At 38.1% G+C, this 19,243-nt stretch overlaps 1 protein-coding gene across 2 annotated transcripts in view; it reads left to right on the top strand.

The window, feature by feature from the left end:
* The window catches only part of Cpsf6 (cleavage and polyadenylation specificity factor subunit 6), a 383,523-nt gene that overhangs the window by 106,919 nt on the left and 257,361 nt on the right, over nt 1–19,243 (top strand). For both annotated transcript variants that reach the window (XM_067143420.2, XM_067143419.2), the window contains exons 6-7: nt 398–518; nt 643–762. In XM_067143420.2, coding sequence (XP_066999521.1) covers nt 398–518; nt 643–762 — 241 coding nt within the window. The remainder of the gene's footprint in view (nt 1–397; nt 519–642; nt 763–19,243) is intronic.

Below are 19,243 nucleotides of genomic sequence, written 5' to 3'. Positions count from 1 at the left end.
TAATGAAGAACCATTTTAGTGCCAAGTATTACACCAGGAAAGATATAAATACAATTAATGTTAAAATTCCAGAGTGTAGTGTTGGAGTCAGAAAATAATAATTTGAATATTTTTCGAAAACATTCAGTATTCTACTGTAGTGCTCCAAAAGTAAATGTTTTAAATTTCTCCTCAAGTTGAAAATTCATCACCTTTACAGTACAGTCTTGTGGAGTTTGTTTCAATACGTTAAACCAGATTTTTATCAGAATGATGGTATTTGGCTATCACATATATTCAAAAGTAATTTTCATACCTTGCAGCTCCAATTGGTACCAAAATGGTTGTTAATGATATTGATTCTGAAACTGTTATGAGTTTCGAGTTTCATACCTACTGATTGTTTGCTTGCATTTAGCAACCATTCCAAGGGCCTCCCCCTGGACAGGGTCCTCCACGAGGCCCTCCTCCTGGAGCCATGCCTCCGGATCCCCGCGGTCCCCCGCCTCGCCCTGAGTGGAACAGGCCTCCAGGACCAGGTACGGGTGGGTTTATAGCTATTTCTCCTTGACTCGTGATTTCATTGGTCTTCTTATGTTCTCACATAATGTGTCAGTATGTTGTCAACTCATCCTCATCTGTGTGTGTGTATGGGGACTGTAGGTATGCCACATCATCCTGGAGGACCTGCCTTCCCTCCTCACAGTCAGCCACCGCCAATGCAGGGACCCCCTCCAGGCCAGGGCCCCCCTCCAAGAGGGCCACCACCCGGGCAAATGGGAGGTAGGATGATCTTGCCATTTTCTTTCAATTCTCTGGGTATCTTTTATTATAGGAGGTGCATGTTTGAGAATTAAGATTTTTAATAAGTGTATAGTGTTGTCCTATCTATACTAGTTTCCTAATCTTCAAATGGTGCATGTGTTACTCAAAATTGTTCTAAGAAAGTTGATTTAATTTAGTATTAAAATGGTATGGGGGTGCATGTTTATATCTTTAAATATATGGCTTGTAAAAGTCAAAAGTTATTGCCATTTTGTAAAAAATGTATAATTGACAATGGATAATAAGATAAGTTGCTGTAATTTTCTGTTCTTGTTGCTAATTATATTTGCTCTCACTGAGCTAAAGTTTATTAATATTTGCCCTGGTTTACATTACATACTTTGTCTTTTGAGTGTTCAAATGATCATGTTCTCTCTAGAAGGATGACATTGTTGGCAGCTAGCATTATGTAAGAATTTGAATAAGTGAGTATAACATTGATTTTTAAGTTGAATATGTTTTTTAAGTGCCTACTTGTACTTTTTAGATACATTACAGGCTCATTTCACTTGTTTGTTTAATGAAGGGATTAGGTTGTAGATTTTAAGAATTTTTAGTGATTTATAGAAACTGGTATGTTAATTCGTTCTACCTCATAGTCATAAAGAATGATTCCCCTCATCTTAAGATCTAACATTCAGCCGTTCATAAAACATAGTCAGTATACAACCTTATTTTTATATTACGTTTTTTGGTAATGTTCATGTAATACAACATTTTTAAAGCATTTTAAAACACTTATAAAAACAAAGTGTTCTAACAATAAGGTGGGCGTCTCCGAAAACCGTAAAAGAATAGTTAGGACGTAAAACAAAATAACATTATTATTAACAATAAGGTGAAGATTTTAACTTAGGGATTATATCAGTTTTGCATCTGTGAGATAGTGGATTCGAATCCCACTGTCGGCAGCCCTTAAGATGGTTTTCCATGGTTGCCCATTTTCACACCAGGCAAATGCTGGAGATGTACCTTAATTAAGGCCACGGCCGCTTCCTTCCCATTCCTAGGCCTTTCCCATCCCAGCGTCGTAATAAGTCCTATCTGTGTCGGTGCGGCGTAACGCCAACAAAAAAAAAAGGAAAAAAAAGAGAGAAGTATATCATTTGACTTTTTAATTAAAGTGGGCTACAATTGTAAACATAAACAGAACAAATAGTAGCAAGAAACATTGTATCTTTGATTTTTCCAAAGAAACCAGCTGACGTTTTAATACGTGTTTTAAAGTGTTATATTATATAAAAATAACCACCTGGACCATGGAACCATGTGAGAAGTCACTAAAACAATTTCAAAGGGAGTATGTTATTGTAAGCATTAGGGTGAGATTTCACAATTGTTAGAACATCCAGATTCACCGGATAATATGTTGGAAACCATGCAATATAAACCAGAAAGAGAATCAAATGCAGTGATGACTCACGTGAAGATGTACTCAGGAGCATGCAAGCAGTGTTGTCACTAAGGATGGGATCAGTCCTGATGATGAACAAATTCATAACTTTGATTCGAAAGAAAAACCTCATTCGAATTTTTACTTCCTTCTAACCCATCAAAATGTCCCTAATGGAATGCCACTTAGTTACATTCTACTCTAAATTAAGCAACAGTCAGTTTCCATAATCTTTATTTTACGACGAAAATCATCCATGCGACTCTGTTCTACATCAGTTTAAAACCACAAACACCAAGCTCGATAGCTGCAGTCGCTTAAGTGCGCCCAGTATCCAGTAATCGGGACATAGTTGGTTCGAGTCCCAATGTCGGAAGCCTTGAAGATGGTTTTCGTGGTTTCCCCATTTTCACACCAGGCAAATGCCGGGGCTGTACCATAATTAACATAACGCCATATGGCGTCACACCATCTCAAATTTGAAGACCACCGTGGTGTGACGCCATATGGCGGCACAGTTGAGTTTCAGGCGATGCACCGTAGATAATCAGCTGTGACATCTATGCGCGTAAAATTGGTACTACGTGAAGGGCGAACTTCAGGGTCAGTTGTGCAAAATTGTAAAAAAAAAAAATGGAAGATATTGGTAATAATCTTACGAGGGATCACATACATGTGTTACACTCGGATTCGTTTGAAATTTGGTAGGAATATTCCTGGGAGGCAGTAGAATGCTAAGGTGAAAACTGCATGTACCCAGCCCAAGTTTAAACACCAAAATTGAACAAATAAATAGTCATAAAATTAGAAGTGCCGCGGGAGTATCGGGGTGTGGCGGAGAGGTAGGGATGAGCGAAGCAGCGGACATGAACCAACCGGACTGCGTCGAGCTGCGCTAGCAGCCAGGTAGCGTATAGTTAGTGCGTTCCCCTTAACTTCCCGATCAGATGTGCAAAACGTAAATATGAAAATAGCACATGAAACAAGTGTACGAAGGACGATGTTTGAAAACGATGCCAATAAGGTTGGAAAAATTACGAGTAACAAGAACTCGGGCGTGCCGAGACGAATATTTTCATTGTTTAGAGTTATCAGAAAACTGTTCACAACAATATGTAATGTAATATAAGTACGTGTTTTGCATTTTACTAGGTTTTCATAGATATTGCGTTAATTTGAATGAGCAAATAAATATCCCGTATTTGAAATTCGTATTGCACATTCCATGACAAAAAATTCTGTGACACCATATGGCGTCACGCTATATTTTATCTTTCCTAAAAATTTATGTGACACCATATGGCGTCACATATATTTTATCTTTCCTAAAAATTTATGTGACACCATATGGCGTCACACATGACCATGGTATGGTGAGATAAAATTAACTTAGTACATCATATAAATACATCCCAAGATTATATAAACAGACTACAACGCGTACAATTGTTTTGGCACCAGCGGAATGCAATTCAAAAACATGCCTGGCACCAGTGGAATAGTGTGTGTGCTACAATCGGTTCGGCACTCAACGTGTTAACGCCACGGCCGCTTCCTTCCAACTCCTAGGCCTTTCCTATCCCATCGTCGCCGTAAGACCTATCTGTGTCAGTGCGACGTTAAAACAAAAAAGAACAAAAAAAAACCTAAGGAAGTGTAACCTCACTGAATGCATTACCAGGACTGTGGCGTAATTTTAATTCTACACTAAACGAGCTTCAGCTAGCTATGTATTACGATGCAAAATTTATTCATGTAATTCTGCGCCTAAGACTTTCAATTTTATTTTTGCACACCTTATTTTAACTCTTATAAGCTGAGCGAGCCGATCTGTCGGCTTGAGTGGTATCGCTTAAAACCCTCAGCGTGCCGATCCATCAGCTCTGTGTTCGGATGGCTGTATTAGTACCTAGTACCTTAATGGACTCCGAGATGTCAGGAAAAGACACCAATAGTAGCTTTTGGATTTAGTTTACACTTTTCTCAAGAGATAGACACCAAGCTCATCTGTTTCGAACAAATGAAGTTATCAAAACACGTATGTTTACCGCATTGCGAGTATAAGTGTGCTGCTTGCTAGTTCAGTCTTCTGTAAGCTTCAAAATACTGTACGTGTTTTCCTTCGTTTTATTGTTTCCATTTTAATAGTAGTTTATTATTTATTATATTTTGTTTATATTCAACATTTATTATTGCTCACAGGTGAAGTTTAGTTTAACATTTCGTGTTACTAGATTTCCATGCCATGAGTAGGCCTAACTTTTTTAATGGCTGGTCCAAGTTCTAGGCTAAGTAAATCCGATGTTTTGGATTATTTAGATGCTATAGCTGATAGTGATTCAGATTTTGTCCGACTCATTGGCTGAATGGTCAGCGTTGAGGCCTTCGGTTCAGAAGGACAGGTTTGATTCGCAGCCAGGTTGGGAATTTTAATCGCTTTTGATTAATTCTTCTGATCCGGGGACTGGGTGTTTGTGTTTGTCCCAACACTTTCCTCTTCACATTCAGACAGCACACTACACTACAAACAACCACAGAAATACGCGCTAGTGATTACATCCCTCTATATAGAATTGGTGTCAGCAAGGGCATCCGGCCATAAAACAGAGCCAAATCCACATGTGCAACACAGTTGCTGGAATGAAAGACAACAGGAGAAAACCGGAGTACACAGAGATAAACCTGTCCCACCTCTACTTTTTCTAGCACAAATCTCATATGGAGGGACCGGGATTTGAACCACGATATCCAGCAGTGAGATGCCGGCGCGCTGCCGCCTGAGCCACGTACGCTTCCACTGAAGATGATCTTGTGGGAAATTCAAAACTAGTCCAACTATCCTTTATACAGCAGATACAGCGGAACCTCGATTCTCTGTTTTTAGGGGGGACCATGAATAAATAACGTACAACACGGGAAAACTGAAAATCCGGGACCGATTGAATCATCAACAATTTGGCTAAACATCAAAAAACGTGAAATTTGTATTCTTTTAATCTTACAAACACCCCTAAACCAAACCAAACCAAACTGTAGCCTCAATGGGCCTTCCGCCTACCGAGCGACCGCTGCTCCATCCGAAGGGCTGCATATTACGAGGTGACGCATGGTCAGTGTGACGAATCCTCTTGGCCGTTATTCCTGGTTTTCTAGACCAAGATCGCCACCTCACCATTTGATAGCCCCTCAATTAAAGGTAATCGTAGAATGAGTGAACTTGGAACCACCTCTCATATCCGGGTGAAAATGCCTGACCTGGCCAGGAATCGAACCTGGGCCCTCCGGGTGAGAGGCAGGCAAATTAGACCGCGGGGCCGGCTTCAAACATGACTAAAAAAATCTCGAAACTTTACATTCAGTTTTACCTGGGAAACTTTGTCAGTTTCCTCTGAAAACTTATTTCAAGTTCACCAACTTTGATCAGCCAAACTCTTCAAAAAATCTAATACCCATAACGCAAAACCAAACAACAATCGACCACAAGTAGTTTTTAATTCTCTTATCTAAGAATATAAAGCACATTAGATACAAAAGCACCCAATCTTCCATTGTAATTTGGTCACCAGTGCAGTAGCGGTGATTGGGAATTAGAAGCTGGGTGGCAAAAAATATACAGACAACAGAAAGTAGCCGGCTTGAGGGATGTAGCGGGCGGGGGTTATACACATCAAAATTGAACAAAAAAGCTACAAAATGGTAAGTTTGTGATGCTCCTTGAGCCAATTGCCACTTAAGTGCGGCAATAATAGATTTTTGAGCTATTGATTCAATACCATACAATAAAACTTTCACCAAAGAAACAATAATACTCTAAGAAACTAACAGACAAAATTAAAGAGACCACCACACTGACGAATGCACGTGGCAAGCAGGTAAATCATACCTCAGTGTCCACGACCTTGGCAAAAATATACCCCTGTTACCCTTCCTCATAGCATTTGCAAAGTCTCCTCTACTTGCTGTGGCGCTGTGCAAATCTGTTAGCCGTGACAAACTACATTGTTGTGCATATTTTCAATAATAATTTTGTTAATAATTAAAAATTTGCACAATTTTTTTAAATAATTCCTAGTATCAGCCGTCTTTAATGTAATGTTTTCTCTACAAAGGGGGGGTGGAGGGTGCGACTGGCTCCCCCTTGCCTCCCCTTAGTCACCGCTACTGCACCGGTATACTGTTTGTAGTCAGTTTATGGAAATCTTGTATCACGTAAACTAGGCCTACATCGACTTTTAAAGGTTATGTTGAACTCGAGAATATGGTTTAGAATGTATGGATCCTCATGTTCTTGAATGCATTAAATTGAATTCTGGCAGTCACTAATCACAATCAAATTGGAAAGAGAAAAATATAGTTAACAGTTCCAAAATTATGCTCATTCGCGACCTTGCGGTCAGCTGGAAAGCACGCCTGCTGTACAAGTCGGTACGAGTGCAAAACGATACAAGGTTTTCAAATGTAACGTGCGCAGATAAAACGACTGCGGTTTTATAATATTTCAACACAAAAAACGTGAAATTCCCAGTCTTATATTAATACGATACTATTAACATACTACCGAGCTCGATAGGTGCAGTCGCTTAAGCGGGGCCAGTATCCAGTATCCGGGAGATAATTTCAAACCCCACTGTCGGCAGTCGTGAAGATGGTTGTCCGTGGTTTGCCATTTTCACACAGGCAAATGCTTCGGCTGTACCTTAATTAAGGCCATGGCTGCTTCCAACGCCCATGCCTTCTCTGTCCCATCGTCGGCGTTAGACCTATCTGTGTCGGTGCGACGTAAAGCAACTAGGAAAAAAAAAATTAACGTACTAAATTTGTGTTAGTCTTAGAAGGAGCAGTTTCGTTTCCTGCCTGAAAGCCCAGTGACTATACGGTGCCCTGAGGGAAGTGCCGAAAACCTGTTCAGCAATACATTCGAAAAAGTAACAAAGTAAATAAGTAACCCTGAACAATAATGTAGACGTTTTGCAAGTACGAACATTTGATGAAACTCATTCCATCTTCAAGTAGAGCTGCCGAAATGTGCTCTTGTCTCTTTTCAATTGTTGTGGACACACTCTGCTTAATGGTTTCCGAGGATTCTCTAAACAATACCACCCAAATGTGATGCTAAGATGGTCCCTTATGCAAGTTCACTGCCGATCGCTTTTCCAGTACGGTACAGTACTTCCTCAAATTACTGCAATGACGAGACGTTAACACAACAATCTGTAAGTATGCCGTTTGTGAGATACAGTTTTTTGAAAAAACATGTGATCGACGATTTAGCGTTGATGGGACTGAAATTTCTGGAGGACTGATCCGGGAAATAGTTTCTTCGAATAACGGATAATGCAGGATTTTTACAATGTGATTTAATTAGGATGATTGCTGGACCACGTAATTTGAACGAATAATACAGGAAAACGTAGTTTCCGGGAATGTATAATCGAGGTTCTACTGTATTCGTAAAGTATTAAATAGGTGGATCCATTCTACCTTATTGCTTTCCAGTTTGTAGTTTGCATTTCAATACAGATCAATATGAAACTTATTGCTTATGAGGTCTTAGTGAAACATTAAGTTATCCTGCTGTATTTTTCATGTCATAAAGGATAACCCCAAAAGAATACCATACGTAATAAACAGACATGCAAACATAATAAACTTATAGGGATTGAAGTGAACTGTTGTTAGAAACCACCTATTGTCATCATAATTTCCCTTTATCTAGCTCCAGCCATGTTGGGGGCACTTATGGTACTTTTCCACCCTCCTCATCCTCCGGTAATTATGTTTGATTTCTGGTTCATTTTTTAACACTAGTCTTGATCAAATCTGTCGCAGGGTCTCCCTCTTGCTCTCTTTTTCTACAAACTTGGCATCATCTGTTTCAATGTCCTTCCTTTCATTCTTTTTACATATCCATATCATCTTATTCTGTACTTCTCAATTCTGTCATTTAACTTTTGTACTACAGTTTCCCTTCTGACATCTATATTTCTCACTCTGTCTTTTCTTTTCTTTTCTATCGCACTTAGGAAGTTTATCTCATTGGCTTGCATTTGACTCTCCTCTCCTTGTCACTGCCTGGGTCTGTGCAGCATATGTCAATATGGGTTTATAGTGCATTTTGTACAAGGTTCTTACCTCCTAACATTTATTATTCCTTTCCCTTATCTCTTACCTCTTGTAATCATGTCCACGAAAACCATAAAAGTAGTTAGTGGGACGTAAAGCAAATTACATTATTATTATTATTATTATTATTATTATTATTATTATTATTATTATTATTATTATTATTATTACCATCATCATCATCATCATCATCATCATCATCATCAAGTATATTAATTTATCGTATCAAAACCGAGGAAGAGTTCCTCGAACCCAAATAATTAAAAAAGCTAAAAAAGTCAACTTAAAAAAATCTATAAAAAATCACCCCCTAAAAAAATACAAAATATTATTCTTATAAATAAAATACTAGTATTTTCAACCAAAAAATCAAAGCAAATCCACCCCTTCTATATTTAACATTAAATCCCAAAACCAATTCTGATTCCCCTTCTGCAAAATCAAAAGGAGTTTGATTAGTTTCAGCTAAACATGACTAAAATCATGCTAATAATATGAGGGGGAAGGTTAAAAACACAAATCACACGTACCCTTGGAAACTCATAAATCTTATAAGACATAATGTGTATGTGTATATGTTCAGTCTTCAGCCCTAAGGTTGGCTGGATCCTCAACAGCTCCGCCATCAGCTGTCATAGATGGCCTAGGCATCACTGAAGAGGCGTACTAGGGAAATGAGGAGTGAGGTAGTTTCCCGTTGCTTTCCTCACCGAGCCAGAAGTTCCTATTACATATCAGTCTGCCAAGCCCACTGAAATGCATGCACCAACCGACCCTATGCGCAACATTTTCACACCATTCATAGCAGGGATTGGCTGCAGAAGGAATGTCATTACTAGCATCACTCATACCTCAGTCACTTTCATTTTGTCAAAGCCAAGTATACGACAGAGACAGATCAATGAAAGTAACAAAATTACTCTTAGGCCATACCAGAAGACATAGTGCACTGTAAACACTAGGTCCTGCCAGCAAAGGCAAATAAGACAATAAATCTACTAAAAAGATAAATCTCAATAAAATTAATCATCATCATCTTGGTTTATTGAACATTCTTAGTTTGATTAATCTGCATGATGATCGTTATGTCTCTTTGTGCTCGGACTCGTCACAATCCTCTATCTGACACCCCATCATATCTGAATGGTGTCTTTGTTTGGAAGATGATATAGCTGTCCAAACCAGTGGATTCTTTCAATAGAAGACTTCCCATATTGGGTTGATTGATTAATGATCAAGAGTCTGACCGTGGTCAGGGTTTGCAATTCCAGTTGTGATCTAGAAAGGTGATAAATGTAATATGACATGATGAAAAGTGAGATTGTGAAATGTGTTTGCCTCAAGATGTTCTCTGGATGTTATTTTACGGCACTAAGCCAACCTTGAGTTACAATTCTAAATGTCATTTACAAAGGTGAAGATGAGAGATGAAAGATGACTTTATGAAATTGTGAAAAAGGCTTTCTGCCTTATTTCATCCTAGTTGTTCAGGACTGGGGGTAGCCATTACCTCCACATCCCGCAAACATTATGGTTTTCCCGCCAATACTCCAGAATCCACGACCAGATTTATAGTGAATTGGTTGAATATCAGGGTGGTTTTCGTCCAGGATGAAGTTGTCCAGATCAAATTATCAGTCTCAAATGGATCATAAAACATCAATGCATTAGGAGCAAAAATGTAGTGATCATTTTTGTGGATTTTCAATAGGCTTGAGATACTGTCCATCGTGAATCATTAGTACATATCCCTACTGAATTTGGTTTACATCAGAAACTTGTTAACCTCATTGCGGTCACTTTGAGAAACACAAAGTCTAAAGTTCAGAAATGAAATCTCGGAACCATTTGAAATTCATACTGGTCTTTGACAGGGAAATTGATTACCCCATTGATGTTTGTGTGCTAGAAAAAATTATGCGTGAATGGAGTAAGGTATGTCCTCCGACTAAAGATGGGAAGAAATATTCAACTAAATTGTCTTGCATTTGCTGATGATCTGGCGCTATTAACAAATAGTATAGAAGAAGCAAAATTTCAAGTAGAGGAACTTAGGAAGATTAGCAGCAAAGGTTGGGTTGAAAAAATATTTTGACAAAACTGAAATGATGGCATCCTTGAAGGTTGACACTCCACACATACTACTATTACTACTACTACTACTACTACTACTACTGGACCACTTGAGTTTTCCATGTATACTCAGAATATAAAAATTGTAAATAAATTTAAATATCTTGCTGAAATAGTCACTTGGAATGCTAATGAAAAAGCATCCTTGGATCACAGAACTCCAAAATTGGGACGAGCACAATAAATTGCTTGGCCGAAGTACAAAAAACGGGTCTCTTTCAATTAAAGCTAAAGTTCACCATTATAACTCGGTCATCAAACGAGAACCAACGTATGCGAGTGAAACATTATTCAAGTGTAATAGCCAAGCACCAACAGACATACTGCAGAAAGTGGATAGAAGAATTCTCTGGACAATTATTAATAAAAAACATCAGGTTGATGGCCAATGAAGCCTTTTACCCAATTCATTGATTTGCAAGGGAAGTGAATCAATTACCTATACGATGAGAAAATGGAGGATTGCATTATTTGGACACTTATACTGTTTGCGAAATTTTAGACTCCTAAAACAACCTTTTTGATTTATTTTGGAATAGTAAACAAAAAGCACTTGGTTTAAAGAAATACAAATAGATTTGGATGTATCGAAGATTACTACAGACCTATTTGCTATTGGCTTTTACGTCGCACCGACACAGATATGTCTTATGGCGACGATGGGACAGGAAAGGGCTGGGAGTTGGAAGGAAGCGGCCATGGCCTTAATTAACGTACAGCCTTTGCCTGGTGTGAAAATGGTAAACCACGGAAAACCATCTCCAGGGCTGCCGACAGTGGGGTTCGAACCTACTATCTCCTGAATACACTACAGAGGAGATTGACAATAGAGTAGAGAGAAAGGTTCTAAAAAACAAATATACAAAACTATCACTTAAAACATCAAAACGTAAGCAGTATGTTATATCAGCAGAACAACGGGCTGCAAGATAGTCTAGAATAAAGAAGTTTTGGGAAAACAAGAAATTATCAAGTTTTAGAAATGAAGTTATTTTTGTGGTGGTGTATTTATGTTTCGAAGATTTGATTGCATAAGGTTGGTTTTGGTGTTCCAGTGTGCGCTTAAACAGTGTAAATAAATAAATGTATCATCTTGGAATCATCATCTTCTTGCTCTTTTCCACACTGAATTTCATACAATACCTGCCAACTTTCCCGATTTAGGCGGGAGACTCCCGATTTTCAACAGTTTTTCCCGCCTCCTGATTATTCTATTATTTCTCCTGATTTTAGCCTGTTTTTTGTGAACTTCAAACATTTGTTTTCAAATCCTGCCATTTCAGCCTTTTTATGCCAGTGGCCGGAAGTCCTTCGTTCATTGGACGCTTTTAAACGAAATATTGACGTTTATTAATGCAAGAAATGTGCGCGAATGTGCGGTGAATATTGAAACTTGCATATCGTGATGCGAATATAGATTGTCAATCGCTCGTTCTCGCGTGTTTGTTCACAGTCCACATCAGTTTAGTTGATTCTAGAGACTAGTCTCTAGACATTTTTTTTTTTTAGTAATTTAGTAAGAGAATTTCAATTATAATGATGGGTGAGTTTTCTAGAGATTTCAGAAGCCATTTGGACACAATTCTGACTAATTTTAATTTATCTCAGTATAAATAAAATACGAGTTTTGTCTGTACAATGCTCAGAATTTAAAAAGAATGATATGTGTACCGGTCGTGATCACAGTACCTAACATAGGGAAAAGCACATTTTAATTTTCCGTAATTATCTGTCTGTGTCTCTTTGTATATATGTATGTACGCTCATCACGAGAAAACTGCTGAAGAGAAATTAATGAAAATTGATATATGAAGTCGGGGAATAAGTCTACAATCTAGGCCCTAAATAATTTTATTCACGCTGAGTGAAATGGTAGTTTAGGGGAAGGCCTAAAATTTAATTTTCAAAAATTTGTCGTTATTGGCCTTATCGATAAATACTACATAACTAAAGTTATATATTATTAAATTTCCTACCGGGTGAGTTGGCCATGCAGTGTGTGTCGCGCAGCTGTGAGCTTGCATCCGGGAAATAGTGGGTTCAAACCCCACTGTTGGCAGCTCTGAAGATGGTTTTCCATGGTTTCCCATTTTCACACCAGGCAAATGCTGGGGCTGTACTTTAATTAAGGTCACTGCCGCTTCCCTCCCATTCCTAGGCCTTTCCCATCCCACCGTCGCCATAAGACCCATCTGTGTCAGTGCGGCGTAAAGATTTTGGATTTTTAAGTCCATATCAGCGCCGAAGTACAAGAAAATGGGTGAACAGAATTTAATGAAAATCGGTATGTAAAGTCAGGGAATAAGGAACTACAGTCTATGGTGTAAATAATTTTGTTCACCCTGTTCGAAATGGTAGTTTAGGGAAATGTGCTAAAAATTCAATTTTGAAATACCTTTCTTATTGGTCATATCGAAAAGCACAACATAACAAAAGTTATAGGGAATACAATTTCCGATTATTTATAATTGATTCAGGTTTACCATACCGACTATAATAATATTGATGATGGTGATTAAATTATGAAGTGAAGAATAAGAAAAAAGTCATCAAGGAACGATCGCTTGAATAACACAAAAGGGAGTCGTGAAAGAAAGGATGACTCACTTTACATTAGATGCTCTGATATCACAGTCTGAAGAAAACTAAATGTGAAGGCCTGCAATAAAGCAAGCTCATAAAATTGATCAACATTAACATTACATTGTTTGTTGTGATGTACATTGTGTATTCTGCTGCCATTTATCCCCAATAGATGGGATTACTGCTGCATGGGTGCATATCAAGTATAACAGCCCGCCTGAATATTGGCGGGAAGTAGCTGGGAAGTGAGAGACCTCTCTTCTTCATCCTCTAGTTCATAAATTTTCTTATACTTCTGGTACGTAACACATTGGATCATCGTAGTATTCCAGCTATTCGATCCCTACTCTCAGGCAGTGCTTGGAATGAGCAGTGTGCACACTTAAATGGAATTATTACACAGGTGTGTTTGCGGCCTGGTCGTTCTAGCTCTGGAACTTTGTACTGTTGGATCGACACCGTAGTACTTTTCGTTAAAAGTGAGAAAATGTCCTTAACGAATATTTCATATGACAGCATTGCTTTTAATTTAACCGAGCTCGATAGCTGCAGTCGCTTAAGTGCGGTCAGTATCCAGTATTCGGGAGATAGTAGGTTCGAACCCGTCTGTCGGCAGCCCTGAAAATGGTTTTCCGTGGTTTTCCATTTTCACACCAGGCAAATGCTGGGGCTGTACCTTCATTAAGGCCACGGCCGCTTCCTTCCCACTCCTAGCCCTTCCCTGTCCCATCATCGCCAAAAGACCTATCTGTGTCGGCGCGACGTGAAGCAAATAGGGGGAAAAAAAAAAAAGCTTTTAATTGAGTCATTCATACTGACGTCATTGTAATGACTTATGTTGATTGTTGACTTCATTTGGGAAAACTATAAGGGCAGTTTTTCTGAGACTAGTTATTTGATACAAATAGCTTCTCGCATCGTATAATCTCACGGGCGGTTGATGCAATATATTAATAGCAATATATTGCTAAGTAATGGCATGATTGATTCACACGTGGAGCATGAATTCATACTATTTGAGGAAGGCTTATCAGAGACCAATTATCTTATTCACATACTTCCTGTGAGGGAATAGAGATGTGTAATTTTTAGCGTTGTAGCCTCGTATAGCAACAGTTGGGCTTTGAGACAATAAGTGTTATAAATATATCATAGTAGTGTGTTGTGCAAGACATGTAGAATAAGCAGTTTTGACCAATTATTTCTCGTGATTTTTCCTGATTTTCATATCAAAATCTCCTGATTTTTGGTTTTGTAAAGTTGGCAATATGCATATCTCAAAAATGTCTCATTGATTTTGCCCAGTAGTACTTATACTTCCGTGTTGCCCGTTCCCCACACCACAATATCAGCCACATCAGGTAATACGAGATATTTCAACAAGTGCTTTCTTTGACTCCTTCACAGTTTCATCCATTTCCAGTATATAAATTAGTGGTGGCAGCACACTTACCTGTCTTAGCCCAGGAGCATTCCCAGACCATTCTGTCCTCCCAATGTGGGTCTGAACACAGCTAAAACATTTGTCATACATTGCATTACAACTTTTCTTATAATTTGGATCCACCTTATTCAATACATAAAAACTGTTGTTTAGATGAAATTACAACATATATTTCAATCAGAACTAGTTTCGACGCCCCTCTGCGTCATCATCAGCTGATATAGTTTCTTGGAAAAATTGGCAATCGCATAAGTTTATCTACGTCAAATTGAACACAATTTAAAACCATATTAACAACTTAAAACTGTTTTACGATTATACCGTCTCAAAGTCCATATTTTCTACAAGTCCGAGACTTGCGCGTCTTAAACCATAAATTGATGAAAACATATGCAAACCGGTTTGCTCACTTATGAAATAACGTGGATTTAAAAGAACAACTTAAAAATAAAATAGTCTTGAAGAAACATTAGCTTAATATATCACACTTCTCAAAACGTGATGTGGAATCGTAGTAAAATATTCAATAAAATCTTCAGAGTCGCTTTAATGGAGCAATCCTTGTGAGGTGGAAACGAGTAATCGGTCCTTTAAGATGTTAACAAGTACAACGTTCCCAGTTTAATGCGGACCTGTAATAATAGGAATGTAATAAACTATCACTTAACTGAAGAGGCAATATATAAAATTATGCCTTATAACGCACCGTAAACGTTTTTACGTGACTCACCTCAAAAGATCACTGTCCATGCGAAGCACAATGAAGCTTAGCGAGCAGTGTTGTGGTAATAATCAGGTGTCCAAGGTTGGTCGTGACCCGGGGGGGGGAGTAGGGGAAATGGGGAGGACCAACTGAGGAACGGCGACTTGTTGCAGCTCCGAAGGGTGTGGTCATAAAAAGCAACTAGTAAAGCTATTACGCATAATATGAACATACCTGCCAACTTTCCCGATTTAGGCGGGAGACTCCCGATTTTCGACAGTTTTTCCCGCCTCCCGATTATTCGATATTTTCTCCCGATTTTAGCTTATTTTTTGGTGAACTTCAAACATTTGTTTTCAAATCCCGCCATTTCAGCTTTTTTACGCCAGTGGCCGGAAGTCCTTCGCTCATTGGCCGCTTTCAAACGAAATATCGAAGTTTATTAATGCGAGAAATGTGTGCGAATGTGCGATGTTTATTGAAACCTGTATATCGCGACGCGTATATCGATTGTCAACCCCTCGTTCTCGCGTGCTATGTTCGTGTTCGTTCAGGTCAGTCTAGTCGATTCCATCCTCTTTGGTCGATTCTAGAGACTAGTCGCTTTCTTAGTAATTTAGTGACATAATTTCAATGATAACGACTAGTGACTTTTCTAGAGATTTTAGGAGCCATTTGGAGACAATTCTGACTAATTTTAATTTATCTCAGTATAAATAAAATGTTTTGTCTGTACACGTTTTAATTTTCCGTAATGTCTGTCTGTCTGTACGCAGGCTCATCACGAGAAAACGGCTGAAGAGAATTTAATGGAAATCGGTATATAACGTCGGGGAATAAGTCGCTACAATCTAGGCCATAAATAATTTTATTTACGCTGAGTGAAATGGTAGTTTAGCGGAAGGCCTAAAATTTAATTCTCAAATATTTATGTTATTATTGGCCCTAGCGATAAATACTACAGAACTAAAGTTATATATGATTAAATTTCTTATCATTTATGTCTTATGCATTTTTACCGTACCGGCTGTGATAACGGAGATATTCATGAATTTGGATTTTTTTTTTTTTTCCCTAAGTCCATATCAGCGCCGAGGTACGAGAAAATGGGTGAACAGAATTTTATGTAAAGTCAGAGAATAAGGAACTACAGTCTATGCTATAAATAATTTTATTCATTTTGTTCGAAATGGTAGTTGAGGGGAAGGTGCCAAAAATTAAATTTTTAATTACCTATCTTAGTGGTCATATTGAAAAGTACTACATAACAAAAGTTACAGAGAATGCAATTTCCGATTATTTGTCTTATTCAGTTTTGCAAGAGACAATTCTCATGATTGATTCGTATTGAAACTGACTTAAGCAAATTATCACAAAAATATATTCTATTATCACCACCTATTCAATACAAGCCACGTGCTACGTGAATGAAATCTACATAATACTATATAAACTTCTCAGGGACATTTTTCGCCCCTTGTTAAGGGCATCATGAACCTTTAGGAAACCTGAAGTTCAAATGTCTGAAACATACCTTTCATTGTAATCCATGCATGAATAGATAAGGTTTCAGACATTTGACCTTAAGGTTACCTAAAGGTTGATGATGCCCTTAAAAGGGGCAAACAATGTCCCTGAGAAGTGTATATAGTATTATGTAGATTTCATCCACGTAGCACGTGGCTTGTATTGAATAGGTGGTAATAATAGAATAAATTATTTTTGTGATAATTTGCTTATTCAGTTTTACCGTTCCGACTACCATAATATTGGTGGTGATGGTGATTACATTTTGAAGATTATAAGAATGAGGAAAGTCATGAAGGAACGATCGCTTGAATAATACCACAAGAGGGAGTCATGAAAGAAGGGACGACTCGCTTTACATTAGATGCTCTAATATCACAGATTCGGAAGAAAACTAAATGTGAAGGCCTCCAATATAGAAAGCTCATAAAATTGATCAACAATAACATTACATTGACCATTGTTTGTTGTGATGTGCTTTGTGTATTCTGCTTCCATTTATCTATGATAGACAGGATTACTGCTGCGTTTCAAGTATAACAGCGGGAAGAAGCTGGGGAGTGGGGAGTTAGATCTCTCTTGTTTAGCATGCCATTCTTGTGGTTCATAAATTTTCTGATACTACTGGTACGTAACACACTGGATCATCATAGTATTCCAGCTATTCGATCCCTACTCTGAGGTAGTGATTTGAATGAGCAGTGTACACACTTAAACAGAATAATTACACAGGAGTGTTCGCGGCTGTCTGCAGCCTGGTCATTCTAGCTCTGAAACTTTGAATTGATAGATTGACACCGCAGTACTTTTCGCTAAAAGTGAGAAAATGTGCTGTTTTCATTTTATCGAATATTTCGTATGAAAGCATTGCTTTTAATCGCGACATTCATACTGGCGTCGTCGTAATGACATGTTGATTTCAGTTGGGAAAACTATAAGGACAGTCTTTCTGAGAATTCTGTAGCGAAACACGGGGACATCAGCTACTTATTTGATCCAAGTAGCATTGCGCTTCGCATAATTGCGCGGGCGCTTTACGCAATATATTAATTTTTGCATTTCTAAGTAATGGCATCTAAGTGCATGACTGATTCATACATGTGGAGCATGAGTTCATCCTATTTTTGGTAGGCTTATCAGAGACCGATCATCCCACTCACGTACTTCCTGTGAGGGAATAGAGATGTGTAATTTTTAGCCTTGTAGCTTCGTATAGCAACAGTCGGGCTTTGAGACAATAAGTCTTATAAATATATCGTAGTACTGTGTTGCACAAGACATGTAGAATAAGCAATTTTGACCAATTTTATCTCCTGATTTCTCCTGATTTTTCCTGATTTTCAAATCAAAATCTCCTGGTTTTTGGTTTTGTAAAGTTGGCAGGTATGTAATAATAATAAATCGAATACTGACAATAATATCTCTACCTTCTACATATAATTCGGGGGTGTGATATATGTACTATCACAACTGTTTGAAGAGGAAAAGTAAGATATAATTCTTTGCACCTAGTTTTTAAACACGGAGATCAATATTGGTCTGACTCTTATGTTTTTGTTTACTTTGTGAATGGTAAGATAAGCACATTACTTGCCAACTTTCCCGATTTAGGCTGGAGACTGCCGATTTTCGACAATTTTTCCCGCCTCCCGATTATTCTATTATTTCTCCCGATTTTAGCTTATTTTTTGGTGTTCAGACATTTGTTTTCAAATCCCGCTGTTTCAGCTTTTTTTTTACGCCAGTGGCCGGAAGTCCTTCACTCATTGGCCGCTTTCAAACGAAATATCGACGTTTATTAATGCGCGAAATGTGCGCGAATGTGCGATGTTTATTGAAACCTATATATCGCGACGCGTATATCGATTGTCAATCTCTCGTTCTCGCGTGCTATTTTCGTGTTCGTTCACATCAGTCTAGACGATTCTAGAGACTAGTCGTTATATACGGAGTCCTTTTTAGTAATTTAGTGACAGAATTTCAATGATAACGACTAGTGACTTTTCTAAAGATTTTAGGAGCCATTTGGAGAAAATTCTGACTAATTTTATCTCAATATAAATAGAGAGTTTTGTCTGCACATTGCTCAGAATTAAAAAAGAATATCTCCGTACCAGCCGTGACCGCAGTAACAAGGGGAAATGCAAGTTTTAATTTTCCGTAATTTCTGTCTGTATGTATATATGTACGCACATATGTACGCCCATCACGAGAAAACGGCCGAAGGGAATTTAATGAAAATCGGTATATAAAGTCGGGGAATAGGTTGCTACAATCTAGGCCATAAATAATTTTATTCACACCAAGTGAAATGGTAGTTTAGGGGAAGGCCGAAGATGTAATTCTCAAATATTTATATTTTTTTATTGGCCCTGTTGATAAATACTATATAACTAAAGTTATATATTATTAAATTTCGTATCGTTTGTCTGATACATTTTTACCCTACCGGCTATGATAAGAGAGATTAATGAATTTGGATTTTTGTTGCTAAGCCCATGTAAGCGCCCAGGTACGAGAAAATGGGAGAACA

The sequence above is a fragment of the Anabrus simplex genome, chromosome 3 (assembly GCF_040414725.1).
Source record: "Anabrus simplex isolate iqAnaSimp1 chromosome 3, ASM4041472v1, whole genome shotgun sequence".
In the NCBI taxonomy this organism is placed as follows: domain Eukaryota; kingdom Metazoa; phylum Arthropoda; class Insecta; order Orthoptera; family Tettigoniidae; genus Anabrus; species Anabrus simplex.
Note: the sequence above shows the minus strand (reverse complement) of the source record. Positions and strands in the feature narration are given on the sequence as shown.